General features: G+C 38.5%; 1 protein-coding gene across 1 annotated transcript in view; it reads right to left on the bottom strand.

The window, feature by feature from the left end:
- LOC106129196 (uncharacterized) overlaps positions 1-26290 on the bottom strand; it is a 38213-nt gene that overhangs the window by 9293 nt on the left and 2630 nt on the right. Inside the window, exons 3-22 of the mRNA XM_060953078.1 lie at positions 25830-25989; positions 25165-25259; positions 23154-23283; positions 21479-21636; positions 20672-20851; positions 20111-20248; positions 19553-19735; positions 18366-18557; positions 17851-17961; positions 16177-16287; positions 14226-14316; positions 13691-13809; positions 11380-11467; positions 9902-10050; positions 9178-9301; positions 7988-8589; positions 6848-7465; positions 2405-2598; positions 1407-1552; positions 526-691 (exon numbers count right to left, since the gene is read on the bottom strand). Coding sequence (XP_060809061.1) covers positions 526-691; positions 1407-1552; positions 2405-2598; positions 6848-7465; positions 7988-8589; positions 9178-9301; positions 9902-10050; positions 11380-11467; positions 13691-13809; positions 14226-14316; positions 16177-16287; positions 17851-17961; positions 18366-18557; positions 19553-19735; positions 20111-20248; positions 20672-20851; positions 21479-21636; positions 23154-23283; positions 25165-25259; positions 25830-25989 — 3755 coding nt within the window. The remainder of the gene's footprint in view (positions 1-525; positions 692-1406; positions 1553-2404; positions 2599-6847; positions 7466-7987; positions 8590-9177; positions 9302-9901; positions 10051-11379; positions 11468-13690; positions 13810-14225; positions 14317-16176; positions 16288-17850; positions 17962-18365; positions 18558-19552; positions 19736-20110; positions 20249-20671; positions 20852-21478; positions 21637-23153; positions 23284-25164; positions 25260-25829; positions 25990-26290) is intronic.

The following is a 26290-nucleotide window of genomic DNA, read 5'->3' as shown; positions in this document are numbered from 1 at the left end:
ATTCTGTACATTGAAAAAATAAATAGCAGGGCGTTTTAGTGGAACGATACCAAAAACAAATATGTGATAAAAAAAAAATTTGTCTGTATGTTCAGGCATCACGTAAAAACTAACGGTTCGATTTCGATGAAACTTGGTATAATTATACTTTATTATCCTGGGCAAAAAATGGCATACTTTTTATCCTGGAAAAATACGTAGAAAAAAAATTTATCTTAATTTTTCAGTTTTCTCCGTAGACGTTGTTCTGTAGAACCGCGAACACACGTTGCGTTACCCGCAGTGGATTCAGCGCCGTAATAAGATGTCATTGTCAGATTTACTCAAAATGGAGAAATAAACCATCTACGTCATTCTCGCGGACGGAGTCGCGGACGGAAGGTAGTACAAAATATGCATAGGACCACGTCATTTCTTTCCCATGGATGTCGTAAAAGGCGACTAAGGGTGAGGCCAATAGACTTGGGATTCAACTTTGTTAAATCTCGTATTGATAAAAACAAGTTACTATGTGTATTCGCTCACCTCAGTATTGGCAATATAAGCTTGCTACACACTCCAAGCGACGGGCTGTCATCGCTCAGCTCCAACAGTATGTCGCAGGCCTTAAAGTTCTCGCGGCGAGCGAGCGAAGCGCTGCAAGCGTCCAGCGCCGCCTCCCACCATTTATCTTGACTTGAGTCTTCATCGTCTGAATAATAAATCGTACGATAAGTTGACTATCGACTATTATAGTATTTTGACTTATATTTCTTACCAGCGACCCGCCCCGGCTTCGCACGGGTAGAACTTATACATGTAAGCCTTCCTCATGAATCACTCTATCTATTAATAAAAACCGCATCAAAATCCGTTGCGTAGTTTTAGAGATATAAGCATACATACAGAGGCGGGAAACGATTGATTTGTACTATGTATCTAGTGATATTAACGACGCGTTACCTTTCAGTCTTTTCAAGACGTTTGGCTTTGTCTACCCAACTAGGAATAAAGACGTGACTTTATGTATGTAAAGACGCGTGGGAGAGTTCGCTGGATTCAGTTGGAGTTTTTTTTTGCGATCTCTCTAAAGCATTCGATTGCGTATATCATCGGACAGTCTTGCGCACACTTCGTCAATATAGGTTTGACCACAAATACATTGAACTTATGGCATCCTATTTGACTGATAGGCTACAAACTGTATATATTAATGGTGTTAAGTCAGGCGTATTAAATGTTAGGATGGGTGTTCCTCAAGGCTCAATCTTAGGACCACTCTTAGAAAAAGAGAGAGATAGAGATAGATAGATAGATAGATAGATAGATAGATAGATAGAGAGAGAGAGAGAGAGAGAGAGAGAGAGAGAGAGAGAGAGAGAGAGAGAGAGAGAGAGAGAGAGAGAGAGAGAGAGAGAGAGAGAGACCAGTGTGAGCGAGAGCGGCCACGATCCTGAGCAGGGACTCGCTGGGGGCCGCCGCGAGCGCGTGCAGGGCGGCGCGGAGAGCGGCGCGGCCGCAGTCGCCGGCGCGGGGGCTCAGCGTGTTGCTGGCGAATGTCGCGTAGCAGTCACTGGGGGAAATAAATTTATTTATTTACACACTTACGAGTACATACATATAATCATGTCGTCTATGTACCTTAATAATAAAAATATGAATAAACAAACAATGTACCGTGTGGTTCCCGGCACCAATAACAAAAACAATAGGAGCTCTCAAGTCCATCATTAAGCCATAATTCAAATACAAATTCAAAATTTTTATTCATTATTATAGGACATTAATTGATTTTCATTGATCATGACATTCTTATTGCTTAATAATTATCAAATCTTTTGGTTTCACAACATTGTGGTTAACGACAAATTAATTACTTAAAACTAAGTTCACTGCCGCTTCCAAAGCGTCAGTGCACAAACTGCCCTGCAGCATTTTCTTCAACAACGTCAACTTCACTACTTGTCTACTACGCAAGGTATATAGACGATGATTATATTATATGTATGTATATAATAGTGCCGTGTGGTTCCCGACACCATTACAAAAAAGAATAGGACCACTCCGTCTCTTTCCCATGGATGTCGTAAAAGGCGACTAAGGGATAGGCTTATAAACTTGGGATTCCTCTTTTAGGCAATGGACTAGCAACCTGTCACTATTTGAATCTCAATTCTATCATTAAGCCAAATAGCTTAACGTGGCCATATCAGTATTTTCAAGACTGTTGGCTCTGTCTACCCCGCAAGGGATATAGACGTGACCATATGTATGTATCACTACATAGTATAAAACAAAGTCGCTATTTTTGTCTGTTTGTCTGTATGCTTAAATCTTTAAAATTACGAAACGGATTTTGATGCGGTTTTTTGAAACAGGTAGAGTGATTGAAAATCTATTCTATTCTATAGCAGGGAATACTCACCCGAACTCGTCCCCTCCAGGCAGTAGCTCCATCAGTCTAACACTATTCTCCGTATTGCCTTGTTCATTAAGTTGTCCGGCCACCCAACGCATCGGGTTCGAATCCCGGCTCAGTTTCTTTGGTAAACACGACATGTTGTTCAGTAATTGGCATTTTTGATTGAAATCCGTTTTGGATTCGTAGACTGACCACACCTGATCACAAAGAAAAAAAAATTCGTTGTCTGCAAAGTCGGTTTACTAACGATAGTTGAACGTGACAACGTCTTAAGAAAATACTGATGGAATGGTAGCATTTTTGAAAAGAAAATTTCATTTGTCTAATAGATTCGTATGTAAGTATATAGAGAAGGAGGTATACGCTGCCGAACGCAAAGGCCGATTGTGCCTCTTTGTCGCTCGTTCCGCGCTCTCGCTTGCACTTCAAACCTCACATGGAACGCTTCAGAGCGAGGTAACGCCGCATGAGTCATGTTTTTTCGTGCGTGTAGCGTCGAATTATAAGACGTTGTCACGTCAAAAAATATAGATTTAATACATACATACATATAACCACGTCTATATCCCATGCGGGATAGACAGCCAACAATCTTGAAAAGAGCAGTGGGTTATATTCAGCTGCTTGGTTTAATGGTTAAATTGGGATTCAAATAGTGATATGTTGCTAGCCCATCGCCTAAAAGGAGAATCCCAAGTTTATAAGCCTATCCCTTAGTCGCCTTTTACGACATCCATGGGAAAGAGACGGAGTGGTCCTATTCTTTTTCTATTGGTGCCGAGAACTACACAGCATTTTATTTAATTTATGTATGTATATTTAAAATCTACATATCCAAAACTTTTCTGTTATCAAGTGACTAACAGACAAACAATGCACAGCCCAAACCGCTGGCTTTTAAAATTATTATATGCTAGAGGCCGCCCGCAACTTCGTCCGCATGGAAACCCTATCAATCCCGCGGGATCTCCGGAATAAAAAGTAGCCTATATGTTATTCTCGGTCTTCAGCTACCTACATCCGAATTTCATCGTAATCGGTTCAGTAGTTTTTGCGTGAAAGAGTAACAAACATCCATACTGACATCCTGACAAACTTTCGCTGTTCAAACTATTTATGACTGAAACTGGCCACTTAGAAAAAAAGAAAAACCAAAATAGAATGTTAAGTCAGATGTTGTTTAAAAAAGCATATTATTGTGAAATATCAGTCCATTGTAGTTCATATTAGTTCAGTTCATCAATAAATCTTAATTGTATTGTCAAACTACCTTAATCAGTTATTACAGTTCAGTGTTATATTCAAGCAAGTGCATTTTTACTTTTACCATCATAAATTCCCACCGTAAATTTTTCAAAATCAAACCAAGATCAGCTTTAACATTGGTCCTTATCGAGCCACATATTGTCTAGCCTACAAATGCTATTCGTAAACCTCATTTTGTACATAATAGCTTATGTGTACATTTTATTTCTATGTATACATGGTATTTGTACATATCGACTCTGAATGAAGAATCTACATTGTTTCACGTCGCTGAGTATATGTGTATGTATACACATGGACACAAATAATGTTACATTTAATGAAGAAACATAGCGTAAAGTGTTGTGATGTGAAATCCAGTGATCAAACAAACGCGCTTTAAACCTAAGTCTACAGCCAGTTTAATGCATCAGGTTTATTGCGCAGTTTTTATATGGGAGAAAGAGCCAAGTTTGTGAGTACATTCTCAATTCTTTTCAACATCCTGTTTGGAACTGCCGCGCAAGAAGTCTGAAAATCCATTCAACATACCTATACCCTAACGTTCGTTTAAATACTTAATATTATATGTAAATAAATACTGTAAGATTAGTACTTATTAAGTAGGAGGTAGTATTTGTATATCAGGTATAAATATTTTGTTTGTGTCTTATCATGGAGGCTTTGCTTAATTTTCAGAAAAAACTTAAACTAACAATAACAAAGACTTATAATAATTTTAAAAATTGTCCAAAAGAGAATCTTACCCCCGAATACATTGAAGTAGTATTAAATAATTTAGAACAGGATTGGACTTTATTTAGAGAAAATGATAATAAATTGTATAATATCTCAAATTCAGAGCAATTAGAATGTACAGACTATGTAAATAATTGTATATATGATGAGGTCTCAGATATTTATACATCTTGTAAAACACGCATGAGGATAAGTTTACGGTCATTATGTTCTTCAATTCCAGCGATTGAATCCAAATGTAATATAGCTTATTCTGTAAAGTTACCTAAACTTTCAATACCTGTTTTCTCCGGTAAATATACGGAATGGTCAACTTTTCGGAATTTGTTCATCTCCCTTGTTCATAATAACAGTTCTCTTGATAATGTACAAAAACTGTATTATCTCAAAGGTTACCTAACAGGAGAAGCTGAACAACTCATAAGACATATTCCCATTACAAATACAAACTATGACCAGTGCTGGGAAAAATTAGAGAAACGATACAATAATAAAAAAATGTTGGTTAACGGCATACTTCAAAGGTTGTTTAGGCAAAATATGATGCTTACTGAGTCAGGCGAAGCATTAAAACAACTTTTAGATACGACTTGCGATTGTCTGAGCGCTCTAAAGAATTTAGATATAGATGTAAGCACTTGGGATGTTCTCATTGTTCATATTGTTGCCGAGAAACTGGACCCGGAGACCCGCAAGCAGTGGGAGTTGAGTGTATTTAGTGTTAATGCAAATCAATTACCAACATTTGAAGAATTGCAAAATTTTATTGAAAATCGCTACAGAGCTTTAGAATGTATAGAGAACAGAATTAAGAGCCCTCATTCTAATAGTTCACAAATTTTGAGTTCAAAATCTATGTTTACAAAAATTCAGTCCAAAATGCTTTGCGAGTACTGTTCCCATACACACAAACTGTGCTTTTGTAAAAAGTTTTCCAAACTTAATTTAGTCGAGAGGTTAACTTTTATAGCTAAAAACAACATGTGTTACAATTGTTTAGGTGGCAACCATACTTTGTTATATTGTAAGAAACCTAGTACATGTCAAATTTGTCACAAACGACACCATTCACTTTTGCACCCTAGTCAACCAGAAAATCATAGTCCACACACTACACAGACCCAATTTAAAGCAAGTAATCCATTACATGTTGCACAAATCGGTTCTGTTCAAAATAGTAGGCCAAGAAAAATAATTTTGCCAACTGCGTTAATTCACACTAAATCCGAAACTGGTAAATCTCAAGTTTTAAGGGCCCTTATAGACCAGGCTTCAGAGACAAGTTTTGTTACGGAAGAAGCAGTTCAACGTCTATGTCTGGAAAAGATACCACTTCATGGATCGGTTTCAGGTTTAGGAAACAGTAATATAATTAATACTAGTCATATGGTTAGGTTACCTATTTACTCTAAGTTTAGTCCTTTTAATATACAAGTCAACGCACATGTTGTTAGTAATATAACTTCTGACTTACCCAACAAAAGTATAAATAAAAAATATTTAGATTGGTTAGATCAACCACTGGCTGACCCTGAATTAAATAGGCCTGGTAAAGTGGACATGATTTTGGGTGCAGATATTTATAGTAAAATAATTGAAGATGGCTTAAAGAAAAACTCTGAGGGTAATTTGATTGCTCAGAATACAGTGTTCGGATGGCTAATTTCTGGTGTAGTAAATTGTACATAAGTTTTCAACATATTTGATGTTAATTAAACCTTAATTATTAGTATTTTATTGAAGTTAATTGTATGTATATGCATACCTAAAAATAAGAGTACAACCTACATATATTTAAGTTTTTGCTTACGAAGGACATCTCGTCATAGATGTCCTTGGGAGGCGGCATGTTCAAACTATTTATGACTGAAACTGGCCACTTAGAAAAAAAGAAAAACCAAAATAGAATGTTAAGTCAGATGTTGTTTAAAAAAGCATATTATTGTGAAATATCAGTCCATTGTAGTTCATATTAGTTCAGTTCATCAATAAATCTTAATTGTATTGTCAAACTACCTTAATCAGTTATTACAGTTCAGTGTTATATTCAAGCAAGTGCATTTTTACTTTTACCATCATAAATTCCCACCGTAAATTTTTCAAAATCAAACCAAGATCAGCTTTAACATTCGCATTTATAAATTTAGTAGGAAATATTCAGGCTTCCCTCGTTGAAATATATTTAACACAATAAAGTTTCGTTTTATTTAATAAATTTTTTGGCCTTTCAGTCTTTTCGACACTGTTGGCTCTGTCTACCCCACAAGGGCTATCCCACGCTACTGTATCTGTATATAATTATCATTCCTAATAATTACACACAGTAGAAAAGCTGTAATAAAAAAAAATTGTAGAAAAAAATAAATTAAGTTTTATTCTTATTTTTTCCTTGATGTACATAAATCAATATAAATATATAAATAAATAAATAATACGACTCACCTCGTCCACCAGATCCAAGAGTTGTTCGTAGACCGCCTCCGAGCATTTCCGCTTCACACAAAACCTGACAACTGCATCCAATACGACACAGCAGTCACCCACGTCGTCGTCCCTGAGCACGTAGGGTTTCTTCAGAAACGAATTTAAGAAAACTCTCATGAATTGCCCGCAAAATTTCACACCAATCAAATCTTTAGCCGACTTTCCCTCCAATAACACACTTTTGACGTTGAAACCTGTCACTTTGACAGCGGCCGTCAGACAGTCTGTCAGAAATGACAGCTCGGTGCCGGTGGCGCCTTCCAAGTACTTCCTCATCACACGTTTGGGCCATAAAGCCAATTTGTTCATGAAACTGTGTAAATAAAACTCGGTCATGTTCAAATATATGTTAAGAGATTTTACATTGTCATAGTATGATTCTTCTATGTATATGTCTTGTATGTTAGGTAGTGGTAAGTTTGTGAGCCAATGTTCGTAACTGTCCAATAAGTTTTTGGGATACGTTTTCAGTATGTCTTTGTATGTTTTTAGGCATAGTTTCAGTATTTCCTCGTTGTCTATGACGCTTGACGGTGGGATGTTGCGCATTATAGTAGATAGAAGGTTTGTGGTTTTCTGAAAGCAGAAATTAAACAATATTTATTCAAACTTTATAAATAATAAATAAATAAATATATACGGGACAAATTACACTGATTTAGTTTACCTCGAAGTAAGTTCAAAACTTTTGTTACGAGATACTTATCCAACGATACTATATTTTATAATAAATACTTACCTATATAGATAAACATCCAAGACCCAGGCCAATCAGAAAAAGTTCGTTTCTCATCATGCCCTGACCTGGATTCGAACCCGGGACCCCCGGTGTCACAGACAAGCGCACTACCGCTGCGCCACAGAGGCCGCCAAATATGCACTTAAAATGTACAACAGGTGGACTTAATGCCACAAAAAAAAAAAACATTTACAATATGTGTGTTAAGCATACAAATCTGACTGCCTCTGTGGAGCAGCGGTTGTACGTGTCTGTAACACCGGAGGTCCGTGGTTCGAATCCCGGCCAAGGCGTGATGAGAAACGAACTTTCTCTATCCAGGCTAATCAAAATCAAAAATATACTAAAAATTAACTTACCTCATAGTTAAACTCCAATAAGGTATCAGCATACGTTTTCATGAAAACCAAAATTGATTCCAATCTAAATGGTCCGTCTTCCAAAAACAGGTCATCAATTCCATACAACTGATTCAAAATAGTTTTATTAAAAAACATAGTACCACAAAAACTCGAATCCAACTCGAATTTGTCTCTCACCACAGCCAATACGTAAATACTTCTATAAAAATCGCTGTTATCCAAATTAATAGCATTGAAAACTTCACCTATTATTCTGGAAGTATCAATTTTATTCGACAAAGACGCCTCTTTTGCTATGCGTACACATATATTTGTGATTCTTTTGTATGTTTCTATATCATATTTGCCAATTTCACCACCGACAATCAGATTCTTGAATAAATTTCTCAATAACTTTTCCACATCATCAACATCGAACAACGCCATTTTCTCGACGAAAAGATTCGTCGATATGTCGAAAGTAGAAATGGCTTCGAGTTCGTTCGTCATCGAGATCCGATCGAGAATCGATGGTAGGTAAGTTTTTATAATTGAATGATTATCCCCGATTGCAGGTATTAATGCGTCTAGCAAGTCTAGACCTGCTAATTTTGTAGTCCCTGAAATTGTATCATATTGAAAAGTCTCCTTATTTTTCTCTGAATAGAATCTTCATTTGCTTTTGATGCCGTGTGGTTCCCGGCACCAATATAATAAAGAATAGGACCACTCCATCTCTTTCCCATTGATGTCGTTAAACGCGAATAACAACTTGAGATTCTTCTTTGAGGTGATGGGCTAGCAACTTGTCACTATCTGAATCTCCTTAGAGTCATGTCTGTCATCAATAAGCGTCATCACCATAGATCGGAATAGGTAGATTGATTTTATGTACTTGCATCATGAATTACCATAGAAAGCATAACATGGATAAGCCTCTTTTCCGGGATTCCATTTCAGTACTTACGCTTACAGTGAACTACATTGTCCGCGGGTAACATAGGACTACAATTTACATGAACGAAGTCGGGGGAAAACAGCTACCACTAATATATTCTTCATGCCACTTGTAAAAAAAATCCGGAAAAAAATCTTAATAATTTACAAATCCCGCAATCCCGGACGGAGGCATGTCCATATTAATATATACGTTTCAGTTCATTGACCCCAATTCAATCTACATATTCCGATCTTTAGTCATCACTCACCGCAGCCGCCGATCATGCCGATGGCGTAACCCACGGCGCTTGCCATCAGCTCGTCCGACAGAACCTCGGGCAGGGAGCCGCACACCATGCCCCTGACTCCTGGAGACTGTTCCGAGCTGATCATCTGTAATATTACATACATACATATAATCACGTCTGATAGAGACCTTGCAGGGTAGACAGAGCCAGCAGTCTTGAAAAGGTTGAATGGCCACGTTCAGCTATTTAGCTTAGTGATAGAATTGAGATTTAAATAGTGACAGGTTGCTAGGACATCTCCTAAAAAAGAGTCTCAAATTTAAAGGAAAATCCTTTAGTCGCCTTTTACGACATCCACGGGAATGAGATGCGAGTGGTCCTATTCTCTTTTTTTTGTATTAGTGCCGGTGTTACATTTGAGAAATGTCGTGTAATTTGAAGTGCCTGGGTGACCGAGCGGTGCTCGGTGGACGTGGACGTCAGTAAAACCATATTCCATTCTTAAATAACGCAAGACCTAGCATCGCGTCACTTTAAATTTTTTATTTAATTGTGAATATCTCAAAAAACTACTTAAACGATTTTGATGCGTTACGAACATAAAACATCTATAAATAGATGATATACACATTTAATTTTTTCACGACATCCACGGGAAAAATATGCGAGTGGTCCTATTCTTTTTTTTTGTATTGGTGCCGGGAACCACACGGCACAGTTTCATTTAAACATAACATCAACTCACATTCAACAATTCGTTCAGCGCGCCGGCGGTGTCGCAGCACGCGACCGCCCGTCGCACGACGTCGCACGACACCGCGCAGTCGCCGCGACACGCCGCGCGACACAGCGACAGTGCGCACGCGACTAACACCGACACACGGCGAGACACGGCTTCTCAAATGAAAAAATAAATTGTTTTATATGCTAATTTTAAGTTCCTGGTAAAGGGTCAGGTCAAGAGGGGTAAAATACCTAAAAAAAAAATTGTCACGTTAGGTATACCCTATGTTGCCGAATTTTTTTGGCATAACGTTCAAATGCATAATATCGTTTGGCAGACTCTGCATTACGCCGAACATCATTTGGCATGTACACATTTAGCATACACTCAAAATGCATAATTTTGTTACGCAGAATCATCTTTAGGCATAATTTTATATTAGCCATAATATGTAATCAAAAGGCAGAAATTTTATACTCATAAAGTTTACATTTAGAATCATTTTTAGGTATACTTTTCTTATGCATAATATCACAAGACAATGTAAATTCTGCTTCAAAAACATTCGGCCAAACGATCATTATACTAATAAATTTTTATGCATTAATTATATTCGGCTTAAAAAAATATGCCAAGTGAAATTAGAAACATCGAAATTATCCCAAATAGAGGGAAGCCGGTCAAGAGTACCCGAAACCGCCGAGCTTGCATGAAGAGAGTTATGAATGTGGATGAAGCGAAGGAAGTATGCAGAGATCGTGGCAAGTGGAAAGAGGTAGTCTCTGCCTATCCCTCCGGGAAAGAGGCGTGATTTAATGTATGTACGTATGTATTTTAAGACATGATTATATGAATGAACTAGCTGTGCCCGCGACTCCGTCCGCGTGGAATAGTTATTTCGGGCATCAAGGATGAATAATGATCCCCGTTTTTTTTTTCACATATTCCAATATTTCTTTGCTTCTTATAGTCGCAGCGTGATGTTATATAGCCTAAAGCCTTCCTCGATAAATGGTCTATTCAACAAAAAAGTATTTTTCAATTCGAACCAGAAGTTCCTGAAATTAGTGCGCTCAAACAAACAAACTCTTCAGCTTTATAATATTAGTATAGATATGGCAAAACAACGTTTTCCGGAACAGCTAGTACATATATGAATTACAATGAAACATTACAGACATATAACTAAGACATATAAATAAGACACTGTAACAACATTGTTTGTTAGTACATACATACATATAGTCACATCTATATCCCTTGCGGGGTAGACAGAGCCAACAGCCTTGAACAGACTGAATGGCCACGTTCAGCTATTTGGCTTTATGACATGGCTTTATGTATTTGTGCAAAGAATAAGACCACTCTATCTCTTTCCCATGGATGTCGTAAAAGGCGACTAAGGGACAGGCTTACAAACTTTGTTAGTTTTTATACAAATCTATAACGGACAAAGTCGCGGGCAGCGGCTTATACAAATTGAAAGTAGAAAGACTCACGTCCAGCGCATATTATCTTCAGGAGTTGCATCAAAACATCAGGATCCTCGTCTTCTAGAGCCAATTTGATTAGTTCTTGCAAATTTATCTGAAATATACATAGATACATACATACATATAAGTACGTAAAATTAAATTTACAAATTTTACAATATAGAGATGAAGCGGATAGTAGTTCGGCCGGATATTAGATACCGGATATTCGGCGAACCGCATGGCCGGATATTAGATACCGGATATTCGGCCAACCACATGGCCGGATATTATATACCGGATATTCGGCCAACCACATGGCCGGATATTAGATACCGGATATCCGGCCAACCACATGGGGTGATATCAGATACCGGATATCCGGCCAACCACATGCCCGGATATTAGATACCGGATATCCGGCCAACCACATGGGGTGATATCAGATATCGGATATCTGGCCAACCACATGGCCGGATACTAGATACCGGATATTCGGGAAAACACATGGCCGGATACCCGGATAGCAGCTAATGTCAAACAATACTCAAACTTAACAAAGTCTGCCAAAATCTACATAATATTTAGATTTTGGCAGACTACACATACAGCGAAAGACTTTTTTCTGAAGCTGGCCTCACGTGGCTCTGTCTGCCCCGCATGGATAAAGACGTGACTATATGTACATACATACATAAAATCACGCCTCTTTCCCGGAGGGGTAGGCAGAGACTACCTCTTCCCACTTGCCACGATCTCTGCACACTCCCTTCGCTTCATCCACATTCATAACTCTCTTCGTGCAAGCTCGGCGGTTTCGGATACTTTTGACCTGACCCTTTACCAGGACGTCGTTAATTTGATCAAGACTATTGTACATACATACATACATAAAATTGACTATATGTACATACGTCACACATACATAAACTCACGCCTCTTTCCCGGAGGGGTAGGCAGAGACTACCTCATTCCACTATATGTAAATATGTATACATTCAGTCAGAAAAGTATCGGGAATGGATTATTTATTTATGGTTCCAAATTCAAATTTTTGTTTTTTTTGTTGTTGTTAGATTGGCACAACTGTTTTCCATTTTGGCGCGGAGTTTGAGTTGCATCTGTTGTTTACATTAAATACAGTGCTATTTTTAGTTATATCATATCTAGTGTGTATTGCTAATTTCATAATGGATAAAAACATCGAACAAAGAGTTTGTCTTAAATTTTGCATTGCCAATGGAATATCGTGTTCGGAGTCACTGAAAATGTTACAGAAGGCTTACGGTGAATCGACTTTATCAAAAACTCGTGCTTATGAGTGGTACAAAGCGTTCAAAAGCGGTCGAGATGTGATGGAAGATTTGCCTCGCTCTGGTAGGCCATCAACGTCTGCAACTGAAGTTAACATCGCAAAAGTGAAGGAAATAGTGACTGAAAATCCTCATTCAACTTTGAGAGAGATAGCCACCGAACTTTCTGTATCTCACGAGTCGATCCGTACCATTTTAACTAATAATTTGGGTATGAAACATGTTGGCGCTCGGCTAGTCCCAAAAGACCTGAATTTTTTTCAAAAACTCAATCGCATGAGAGTCGCTGAGGACATGCTAGAACGAGTCAATTCCGACCCAACATTCATGAAACGCATTGTTACTGGTGACGAGACGTGGGTTTACGAGTTTGACATGCAAACTAGTCAACAAGCTTCGGAGTGGCGCCTTCCAACTGAACCGAAACCGAAAAAACCACGCCAAAGTCGTTCAAAAGTCAAAGTCATGTTGACTGTTTTCTTTGACTATCGCGGTGTTGTGCACTCGGAATTCTTGCCGGAAGGTCAAACGGTAAATAAGGAATATTATTTGAGTGTTATGCGGCGTTTAAGAGAGCAAATCCGACGAAAAAGGCCAGATTTGTGGAAAGAAAATTCTTGGATTTTGCACCATGATAATGCACCTTCGCACAAGGCCATCATTGTGAACGAATTTTTAACCAAACACTCAACAAATACCATCGAGCAACCACCATAATCACCAGATATGGCTCCAGCCGACTTTTTTCTTTTTCCTAAACTCAAATTACCACTTCGTGGCACCCGTTTTCAATCGGTAGAAGACATAAAAGAGAATTCGCGGCGAGAACTGACCTCAATTCCGGAAACAGCGTTTAAAAAATGTTTTGATGATTGGATTATTCGTTGGCGTAAGTGTATCGTTTCTAAAGGAGCATATTTTGAAGGTGATAAAATAAATTTGGATGAATAACAAACAGTTTGTGTATTATTGATCTTTTCCTGCTACTTTCTTGACAGAGTAGTATTATCCGTTACAGAACTCACCTTGACTCTTTCTCCATCCAAATGCTGTAACGTCAGGAACACTGAATCCTTCAACTGCGCAGTGACCAGGTTAATCGTGTCATCATTGTTAATAACGTCGGCATCACACCCGTATTTGCCTGTGAAATTAAATCTCTAACTAAACAGCTGTGCCCGCGACTTCGTCCGCGTGGAATAGTTATTTTGGGCATCATTGATGCTGTCAAGGATGAATAAATTTTACCCGTTTTTTTTTCTTCACATTTTCCATTATATCTTCGCTCCTAATAGTTGCAGCGTGTTGTTATACAGCCTAAAGCCTTCCTCGATAAATGGTCTATGGTAACGCAAAAAGAATTTTTCAATTCAGACCAGTAGTTCCTGAGATTAGTGCGTTCAAACAAACAAACTAACTATTCAGTTTAATAATATTAGTATAGATGTATGCCTTTGTACTATCTGTCTGTTTTGCATGTGTTTTATTCTTATGGTGTAATAAAAAGTTTATTCTATCTATCTATCTATATTTAATAAATCATATGTATGTAAGACTTACCCAAAAACATGGTGATGTGCCTTTGCAGAATGCGGCCATCTTTGTCCGCCATATTATTTCTATTTTGCAACTTTCGCACTAAACATATTACCTGTTAAATAATTAAAAACTTGATTATTATTTAAATGTTATTTTTTTTATACAATCCTAACTGATATAATATAAATGTAAGTTTATTTGCCGTATGGTTCCCGGCACCAATAAAAAAAAAGAATAGGACCACTCCATCTCGTTCCCATGGATGTCGTAAAAGGCGACTAAGGGATAGGCTTATACATACTCGTATAATTACTTGGGATTCTTCTTTTAGGCGATGGGCTAGCAACCTATTCACTATTCGAATCTCAATTCTATCATTAATTCAAACAGCTGAACGTGGCCATTCAGTCATTTCAAGACTGTTGGCTCTGTCTACCCCGCAAGGGATATAGACGTGATTATATGTATTATAAATATATATATTATACTCAAACAGTATAGAGCTCCCGGAGAAGATGGCATAACCACGGAACTGCTTAAGGCTGGTGGACGCCCAATACTTAAAGAACTCCGGTGGATATTTAATGAGGTGTTGTTTTCAGGCGTTATTCCAACACAGTGGCACAACAGTCTCGTCGTACTTTTCCACAAAAAAGGCCACAAAACTGATTTGAAGAACTATCGCCCGATTGCACTGCTGAGTCAAATTTATAAAGTATTCTCACGAGTAATAACAACACGCATTACTAAACGACTCGATGAACACCAACCTATAGAGCAGGCAGGCTTTAGATCAGGCTTCAGCACAATTGACCACATATTTACTGTAAGGCAAGTGATACAGAAAACGCACGAATATAATAGACCAATCTACCTTGCCTTCGTAGATTATGAGAAGGCGTTCGATTCTGTGGAGCATTGGGCTGTGTTCGACTCTCTACTGAGATGCCGTATCGACTACAGATACATTCAGGTGTTAAAAAACTTATACCAATCCGCTACAATAACTTCAAAGATACAGGACACTTCCACAACAATAAATATCAAAAGAGGGGTACGCCAAGGAGATGTCATATCCCCGAAGCTTTTTACTAATGCCCTTGAAGATATTTTTAAGACCTTAGAGTGGAATGGCATGGGTATCAACATAGACGGAGAACATTTAAGTCACCTTCGTTTTGCGGACGACATCGTTCTACTTTCCGAGACAGCTGAAGATCTAAAACAGATGCTCAACGATTTAAGCCAGGCGTCAAGGAAAGTGGGCCTAAAGATGAATCTGGAGAAAACGAAGTGGATGGGCCCCACGGAAACGCAGATTCTAATTAACGGCATAACGGTGGAGAAAGTTAAAGAGTATGTGTATCTGGGGCAAAAGATCGGGTTAGGGAAGGACACGATGGAAAAGGAAATCGACAGACGCATACAACTGGGCTGGGCGGCCTTTGGAAAGTTGACAGATGTCTTCAAGTCAAAAATACCCCAAAGTTTGAAGACTCGAGTATATGACCAATGTGTTCTCCCAGTTATGACCTACGGTTGCGAGACGTGGACTCTTACTGTCGGGACCGTTCACCGCCTAAAAGTGGCTCAGAGGGCCATGGAACGCTCAATGCTTGGAGTCTCTCTGCGGGACAAGATCAGAAACGACATTATACGCCAGCGCACAAAAGTCACTGATATAAGTGTGCGAATAGCGCGTCTGAAGTGGCAATGGGCGGGACATATCTGCCGCAGAGAAGATGACAGATGGAGTAAAAAGGTTCTATTCTGGCGACCCCGTACAGGAAAACGAAGTGTGGGTAAACCAGCTGCCAGATGGTCGGACGATATCAAAAAGACGGCAGGGCCGACCTGGACCAGGATCGCCGCATTAAGATCAAAGTGGAAATCCATTGAAGAGGCATACGTTCAGCAGTGGACAAAAATATGCTGAGAAGAAGAAGAAGAAGAAGAAGATATATATACTTACTCTGTCGACAACAGCGCCATCTAGTTCGCCAGCGTCGCACATCAAACTCTCTAGTTTCTGAATTGCTCTCAGTAACGTCACATTTTCAACATCGGCCCTCGTGAATATTATCTGTGGATGACATGCTCAAATATACTTAAGCATTTGCTTCAACATACATACATACATACATTTCAATAGGCGTATAAAAGTTATCTGGTAGATAAATCGTAGTATAATAAAAAAATGTGTGAAATAATTGCCATATTTATCTTATATACATACATAAAATCACGCCTCTTTCCCGGAGGGGTAGGTAGAGACTACATCTTTCCACTTGCCACGATCTCTGCACACTTCCTTCGCTTCATCCACATTCATAACTCTCTTCATGCAAGCTCGGCGGTTTCGGATACTTTTGACCTGGACGTCCTTTACCAGGACGTCCTTAATTTGATCAAGATTCGTTCGTTCTTCATTGCTTCAATGTTATTATTATTATTTTTTAACTAGTGTAATTGAAGTTCTCGAAAATTTTATTTTTTACATACATACATACATACATAAAATCACGCCTTATTCCCGGAGGGGTACGCAGATACTACATCTTTAAACTGTTTTATAACTGTACAACTTTTATTTTTTGAACTGTTTTTATTTGTCTGTAAGTTTAACTTTTATTTTTAAAACTGTTTTTTTTAGTGAAAACCTGTAATTGGTTCTTAAATGTATGTTTAAAAATCTAATGATTGCAAAACTTCTATTGGTCATCTAAATATAGTATAAAATAAAATAAAATATAAACATAAAGCAATATGGAATGTGCCGTGTGGTTAACGGCACTAATAAAATAAAAAAAGAATAGGACCACTCAATCTCGTTCCCATGGATGTCTTAAAAGGCGACTAAAGGATGGGCTCATAAACTTGGGATTCTTCTTTTAGGCGATGTGCTAGCAACCTGTCACTATTTGAATCACGATTCTATCATTGATTCAATCTGTGTAATTTGTCTCGTATATATTCATTTATTATTTATTTATCTCATTTCCACTGCATTCATGCTTCTGGTTTAAAGAACTTTATTTCCTCATAAAGAATTAACAATTCACTTACTGAGAAACTAACAATGTACATCATAATTATAGCAAGACAGCGAGCGTATATAAAACAAAAATTAAAATAAGGAACTATGTAGGGTAGGAGTCACAAAAATCTGCGTCGACTGCTAGTTGCGCGTCGGGCAACCACGGATCTAAAGTTCACAGAGCGCGATCTGGATGTGGCATAATAGTATCAATGGTATTATAGTAAATTATTTTGTATCTGTTTTTATTAAGATTTTGTGATTAATTTCTATTAAATAATTCGTAATTTTCTATATATTATTATTGTTTATTAATTAATGTTTTTTTTTTTTTTTTTCATTTTTTTTAATTCTACCTGTTGTAGGTTTTTAATGCATTACTTCTAATATGTATTGTTTTAAGAGTTTCTTAAAACTGATTAGTGATTTTGCGTCTTTAATTTCAACAGGTAATTTATTATACATTTTTACGCTTCTTCTGCCATACCGTACTTTCACTTACATACATTAGTGATGGGACCAACACACCCTCAAGCACTTTTATTGTGTGCTTTGGGTTTTAAAAGCCTGTAAGTCAATTTTACATAATTTTCACAGCACAAAACTTACCTGCAAAGCGGCTAATACGTCGTTAGGGTCCGTCGTAAAAGGCGAGTAAAGTAATAAAAGACAGCACGCGCACAACGACGACTCAGTGCGACATTTGTCAACTCGTATCAACTGTAACAATTAGCATAAAAATGGAATGGCCCAACATCTTGTTTTAGTTCATTAAAAATGTCGCAATTATAAAAAAAACTAGCTGTGCCCGCGACTTCGTCGGCGTGGAATAGTTATTTTTAGCATCATTGAAGCCCTCAAGTATGAATAATTTTCCCTCCTAATAGTTGCAGCGTGATGTTATATAGCCTAAAGCCTTCCTCGATAAATGGTCTATTCAACACTAAAAGAATTTTGGTCAAATGGTAAAATGGTCTAATGGTCCAATGTTGAAATGGTCAAATGTTGAAATGGTCAAATGTTGAAATAGTAAATGTTGAAATTGTCAAATATTAAAATGGTCAAATGTCGAAATGGCCAAATATTGAAAATGGTCAAATGATAAAATGGTCAAACAAACTCACCGGCCACACATCATCCCTGACACCGCCCCCCCTTTCCAGCACTGCGACAACGAACGACACGACTTCGGCCGCGCGACACAGTCGCAGCGTGTCGCTCAGTGTCGCCGGCGACATTTCCACGACCTCCGTTATAGGTAACGATAATATATTTGTTGTGAGAGTTAATAGTGACGATATTGCGTCTGGTAGTGTCTGAAATGAATCGTTTTTAATTATTAAGTGCCGTTGGTTCCCGGTACCAATATAAAATAGCCTATTCTTTTTTCTATTGGTACCATTCCATCTCTCTCCCATGGATATCGTTAAAGGCGACTAAGGGGTAGGCTTGTAAACTTGAGATTTTTCTTTCAGGCGATGGGCTAGCAACCTGTCACTATTTGAATCTCAATTTTATCTTAAAGCCAAATAGCTGAACGTGGCCTATCAGTCTTTACAAGACTGTTGGCTCTGTCTACCCCGCAAGGGATATAGACGTGATTATATAATATGTATGTATGTATTAATTATTATAGGGTAGTGACGTGTGGTTTCCGTCAGGTTGGAATAGGATTACTTCATATCTTGCTCATATATGTCGTAAAAGGCGACTAGGGGATAGGTTAATGAACTTAAGATTCTTGTAAGCGACGGGCTAGCAATCTGTCAGTATTTGTAAAAGTATAGTAGTAATAACAATTCCATTAATATTTTAAATGTGAAATAAAGTTTGTAAGTATGTTTGTTGCCTCTTCACTCGTTATCTGCTGAATTAATCATCTTGAAATATCACGTATATATAATTAAGAGTCTGGAGAAGGACATAGGGTACCTTTCATCCAGGTCAAAACTAAAGTTGCCGTGTTAAACTTATTTATAGGTAGCGCTAAATCCGTCGCTTTTTTGCAGCTGGTGTTTAATTCACGCGAACAAAACTGCTGGTAAAATCTACTATGGAAAATAAATTTTAAAAAAAAAACAAAATCTTACACTAATCTTACAGTAGGTTTTACCAGCAGCTTTGGCCGCGTGAAAATAAATTTAAAAAAAAACAAAATCTTACACTAATCTTATAGTAGATTTTACCAGCGGCTTTGTCCGCGTGAAAATAAATTTAAAAAAAAAAACAAAATCTTACACTAATCTTATAGTAGATTTTACCAACCGCTTTGTCCGCGTGAAAATAAATTAAAAAAAATACAAAATCTTACACAAATCCTCTCTTCCAACCAATTCTGCAACACAAAATCTACATAGCCCATTAGTTCTTTGAAGGCGGAAGCTCTGTCTAGCCCGTTTCCGGCATCCACCAACAGGGATTTCCACATTGTCATATACCCGCCGCTGTCCACCGTCCGTTGACAACATTCCGATGCTAGGAATGTGATGGACTCCTGTGGAGAACGAAAACGGTCAAGCGCGAGCTGGACTCCATATTGTTTTAACCTTCGAATGTTCCATGATACATGTAAATAATTCTTAAGGTACCTTAGTATATATTAAATAATAATACCTCAACAACAATCCATTGCATCAATCCATTTCATCAATCCATTACTTCAATCCATTACGTCAATCCATTACGTCAATCCATTACGTCAATCTATTACGTCAATCCGTTACATCAATCCATTACATCAATCCATTACATCAATTCATTACATCAATCCATTACATCAATCCATTACATCAATCCATTACATCAATCCATTACATCAATCCATTACATCAATCCATTACATCAATCAAGGGTGAAATCGCTCACTCACCTCACGAACGTCCCCGTTAGACAAGATGGCGGCCGCAAGGTCATTCACCTTGCTCTGTGGCAAGTTACGATAATAAAGCAACGCAGTCTGCGCAAGTCTCAAGCTGTGAGTTAATTTGCTTTCTATGTACCAGATTATCTGAAATTGAAAAAAAGAAAACAAACTTATTATGTAAAAAAAATCTAGTTAATTTCACGTAAGTGGAAAGATTGTAGGCTCTGTCTACCCCGAAAAGAATAAAAACGTGATAATATGTATGTACGTATGTAAATAAAAAAAAGAATAGGACCGGTCCGTATCATTCTCAAACATGTCGTAAAAGGCGAACAAGGGATAGGCTTTTAAACTTGGGATTCTTCTTTTAGGCGATGGACTAGCAACCTGTCACTATTTGAATATCAATTCTATCATTAAACCAATCAGTTAATCGTGGCCTATCATTATTTTCAATAAAGATGGCTCTGTCAACCCCGCAAGGGATATAGACATTATTATATTTACGTATGTAAACATTCAAATCTTTTCTCTTAATTTATTTATTAGTCTGGACAAATAGCTTACCACATCGGCGGTATGATCGGAGACGGCCTCGGCCCTCATCTGGAACTCCATCTCCTGGGCGTCCGAGCAGCTCTCCAGCACGGACTCGAACTCGGGACGCCGGAGCTTGGACAGTATTCTTAGGGCCAATAGCTTGTTGGCAGTAGACAGGTGGGGTATGACCTCTTGTTGTATTATCGTCTGAAAATAACATGTCAGATTGTTTTATGCACAATCTATTAATATTATAAAGCTGAAGATGTTTGTTTGTTTATTTGTTTGAACGCGCTAATCTCAGGAACTACTGTTTGGAGTTGTAAAATTATTTTTGCGTTAAATAGACCATTTCTCGAGGAAGGCTTTAGGCTATATAACATCACGCTGCAACTATAAGGAGCGAAGAAATAGTGGAAAATGTGAAAAAAACGGGGAAAATTATTCATCCATGAGGACTTCAATGATGCCCAAACTATTCCGCGCGGACGAAGTCGCGGGCACAGTTAGTATAGTATATATAAATAATATGAAAAATATACATACATACATACAGTCACGTCTATATCCCTTGCGGGGTTGACAGAGCCAACAGTTTCGAAAAAACTGATAGGCCAAGTTTATATATATAATATTCTTCTTGCAGGCGATGTGCTGGCAACCTGTCACTATTTCAATCTCAACATACATACACATGGTCACGTCTATATCCCTTGCGGGGTGGACAGAGCCAACAGTCTTGAAAATACGATATGACTGATATGCCATGTATGTACTCGTATTACTGAAACATTGTTATATAAACTGTGTGCAATGTAACAATAATTTCTCTACCTGAACACTATCTCCCTTGACCTGTGCGACGGCGTCGTAAACGCTGAGCAAGGCGTCGCCGCCGCCGCGCGCCGCCCACAGCCGGCGCCGCGCGCGCGCGTCGCCCGCCACGCGCTCCTTGAACAGCGGCGCGTGCGCACGCAGTATACGTATACACACTGAAAACACACATACATATAAAACTAGCTGTCCCGGCAAACGTTGTTCTGCCATATGAATATTTTTTAAGTAATTTTAGGTTAAAAAAATTGTTAAGGGTGGAAAACCCTTATCACTAAGGGGTATGAAAAATATATGTTAGCCGATTCTCAGACATAGTGAATATGTCATGCAAAATTTGGTTAAAATCGGTAAAGCCGACACCGTGGCACGGGAATTTTATATATAAGATTGTATCTGATCGATGTCTGTACTTACTTGAAAGATATATCCTACTAATATTATAAATGCGGAAGTTTGTGAGTATGTCAGGATGTCAGTACGGATGTTTGTTACTCTTTCACGCAAAAACTACTGAACCGATTACGATGAAATTTGGTATGTAGGTAGCTGAAGACCCTGAATAAATTTTCCAGACTATTGGCAAGCAAGGGATATAGACAAGACTATATACATATATGTACTAGAGGCCGCCCGCGACTTCGTCCGCGTGGAATCAATCGCGCGGGCATACCAAGAATTTTTTTTTAATCGTAAATTCAAGAGCTGAATGTGACCGTGTCAGTCTTTTCAAGACTGTCAGCTCTGTCTACCCCGCTAGGGAATAATTATTGTGCAACACAGGTTAAAGGCTGTTACATATTTGTTATCATCGCTGTGAGCTAATGGACGTACAATATCGTATGTATTTAAAATAAATATCTGATACTAGCCGCCCGCGACTTCGTTCGCGTGGAAACCCCATCAACCCCGTGGAAACTCCGTGATAAAAAGTAGCCTAAATGTTATCCTGGGTCTTCAGCTACATACATACCATATTTCATCGCAATCAGTTAAGTAGTTTTTGCGTGAAAGAGCAACAAACATCCATACTGACACCCTGACGTACTCACAAACTTTCGCATTTATAATATTAGTAGTATGTATTATATAGCCGTGTGGTTACCGGCACCAATACAAAAAAGAATAGGACCACTCCATCTCTTTCCCATGGATGTCGTAAAAGGCGACTAAGGGATAGGCTTACAAACTTGGGATTCATTTTCTGGCTATGATCTAGCAACCTGTCACTATTTGAATCTCAATTCTATCATCAAGCCGAACAGCTGAACGTGGCCTATCAGTCTTTTCAAGACTGTTAGCCCTGCCTACCCCACAAAGGATATAGACGTGGCCACATGTATGTATCACTACATAGTATAAAACAAAGTCGCTATTTTAGTCTGTTTGTCTGTATGCTTAAATCTTTAAAATTCTCAACGGATTCTGATGCTGTTTTTTGTAACAGGCAGAGTGATTCAAGAGGAAGGTTTTTATGTATTATAACATTTATAATTATAATTTTGCACCCGCGCGAAGCCGGGGCGGGTCGCTAGTGTAGAATAGAATAGATTTATTTTCAAAATTGGATACAAGGTATCACTTAATGACGTCACATCACTTAAATCTAATTATAACTACTACTATTGAACTGTATTATATGGAGACGAGGGCTGACATCGTGTGGTCTTCTCACCGTCTCCACATCTGTCTTGAAGGCGAACCATGGTGTCGTAGAAGTCCCACAACTCGCTGACGGGCAGACTCCTGCCGAAGCTGACGAGAAGACCGCACACGCCTTCCAATACTGACGACACGAATTTGTCCTGAAAAGTACAATTATATAAATATATACATACATACATATGTATGTATATATGTATACATTCAGTCAGAAAAGTATCGGGAATGGATTATTTATTTATGGTTCCAAATTCAAATTTTTGTTTTTTTTGTTGTTGTTAGATTGGCACAACTGTTTTCCATTTTGGCGCGGAGTTTGAGTTGCATCTGTTGTTTACATTAAATACAGTGCTATTTTTAGTTATATCATATCTAGTGTGTATTGCTAATTTCATAATGGATAAAAACATCGAACAAAGAGTTTGTCTTAAATTTTGCATTGCCAATGGAATATCGTGTTCGGAGTCACTGAAAATGTTACAGAAGGCTTACGGTAAATCGACTTTATCAAAAACTCGTGCTTATGAGTGGTACAAAGCGTTCAAAAGCGGTCGAGATGTGATGGAAGATTTGCCTCGCTCTGGTAGGCCATCAACGTCTGCAACTGAAGTTAACATCGCAAAAGTGAAGGAAATAGTGACTGAAAATCCTCATTCAACTTTGAGAGAGATAGCCACCGAACTTTCTGTATCTCACGAGTCGATCCGTACCATTTTAACTAATAATTTGGGTATGAAACATGTTGCCGCTCGGCTAGTCCCAAAAGACCTGAATTTTTTTCAAAAACTCAATCGCATGAGAGTCGCTGAGGACATGCTAGAACGAGTCAATTCCGACCCAACATTCATGAAACGCATTGTTACTGGTGACGAGACGTGGGTTTACGAGTTTGACATGCAAACTAGTCAACAAGCTTCGGAGTGGCGCCTTCCAACTGAACCGAAACCGAAAAAACCACGCCAAAGTCGTTCAAAAGTCAAAGTCATGTTGACTGTTTTCTTTGACTATCGCGGTGTTGTGCACTCGGAATTCTTGCCGGAAGGTCAAACGGTAAATAAGGAATATTATTTGAGTGTTATGCGGCGTTTAAGAGAGCAAATCCGACGAAAAAGGCCAGATTTGTGGAAAGAAAATTCTTGGATTTTGCACCATGATAATGCACCTTCGCACAAGGCCATCATTGTGAACGAATTTTTAACCAAACACTCAACAAATACCATCGAGCAACCACCATATTCACCAGATATGGCTCCAGCCGACTTTTTTCTTTTTCCTAAACTCAAATTACCACTTCGTGGCACCCGTTTTCAATCGGTAGAAGACATAAAAGAGAATTCGCGGCGAGAACTGACCTCAATTCCGGAAACAGCGTTTAAAAAATGTTTTGATGATTGGATTATTCGTTGGCGTAAGTGTATCGTTTCTAAAGGAGCATATTGTGAAGGTGATAAAATAAATTTGGATGAATAACAAACAGTTTGTGTATTATTGATCTTTTCCTGCTACTTTCTTGACAGAGTAGTATATTTATGTATGTATTGTATATACCTACTAGCTGTCCCGGCAAACGTTGCTTTGTAACATAAATAACTAGCTGTGCCCGTGACTTCGTCCGCGTAGAATACTTATTTTGGGCATCATTGAATACCCTCAAGGATGAATAATTTTCACCGCTTTTTTTTTACATTTTCCATTATTTCTTCGTCTACCCCGCAAGGGATATAGACGTGACCATATGTATGTATTTGGAAAAAGAATCTAATACTTTTCAATACACAACGAAGACACCCTGTATATCCTACTAATATTATAAATGCGAAAGTTTGTGAGTATGTCAGGACGTCGTTTACGTTTGTTACTGTATAACGCAAAAACTACTGAACCGATCACGATGAAATTTGATATTTAGGTAGCTGAAGACCCAGAATAACATAAAGGCTACTTTTTATCCCGGAGTTCCCGCGGGATTGATAGGGTTTCCATGCGGACGAAGTCGCGGGCGGCCTCTAGTATACTATAATTACCGTTAGCCCGCTACTACTTAAGAAGCCGAGGTACGTCCGCCAAATCCTTGTGGCTTGTCCCTCAAGTTCCTCCGGGTGGTATTCGCATAAGGTACCTGGAATAGGAATAAAAAAACGAGGTTCTCAATTTGACAATATTTTTTTTAGGAAGGGAAAATACTTGCTGTCTCTTTTCTCAGAACAAGTTATATGATCCTTGAGAGGGATCACTCCCTACACATTAGTACTTAGGTGCCGTGTGGTTCCCAGCACTAATACAAAGACGAATAGGACCACTCCATCTCTTTCCCATTGATGTCGTTAAACGCGACTAAATTAAAGGCTTATGTATAAACTTGGGATTGTTTTTTTAATCAATGGGCTAGCAACCTGTTACTATTTTAATCTTAATTCTATCATGAACCAAATAGCTGGTATCCATATTATTATTTCAAAGTGCATGAGCAGTGTCCTCATCAGTCTTTTCAAGACTGTTGGCCCTGTCTACCACTACGACATAGACATGACTATATGTGTATTCTATCATTAAACCAAACAGCTGAACGTGGCCTATCAGTCTTTTCAAGACTGTTGGCTCTGTCTACCGGCAAGGGACATAGACGTGACTATATACATACATATATATGTTTATACCACGTATTGATAGATTGAAATAAACGTCTTACCGACCAACAAGGCGAGCTCGGTCCTACAAGAGGTGGCGCTCTCCAGCTCCGCCGCGCGCCGCCGTGCGCAGGCGGCGGCGCGCGGCGTCACCCGCGCCAGTGCGCGCGCGCACACCAACGCGGGCCGTCTGACGTGCGGCGCGTGAGGTAGCTGACATAACTGTTAAGATAAATGTACATATTGCCGCTTAAATAAGTTGCATCTATGTGTCTGTGCCATTGACGTACTATAAACAACTAGACTCACAATCCCGCTAAAAAAGTGTCCGCGGCAAAACTCTACTCAACGCTCAAGTGAGTAAAGTTCTCGGCTAGTCTCGTTTCGTCCGTCCACGAGTGACAACGTCGCACAATGACGAAGTGCTCTGTTAAAAAGTGTAAAAATTGACCAAAAATTGCGCTCAAAAAGGATGGCGTTTCCTATTTCATTTAAGTACAATTCAGTTTTAAAGTAATCGTAC

This window comes from Amyelois transitella, chromosome 31 (genome assembly GCF_032362555.1).
Source record: "Amyelois transitella isolate CPQ chromosome 31, ilAmyTran1.1, whole genome shotgun sequence".
Classification (NCBI taxonomy): domain Eukaryota; kingdom Metazoa; phylum Arthropoda; class Insecta; order Lepidoptera; family Pyralidae; genus Amyelois; species Amyelois transitella.
Note: the sequence above shows the minus strand (reverse complement) of the source record. Positions and strands in the feature narration are given on the sequence as shown.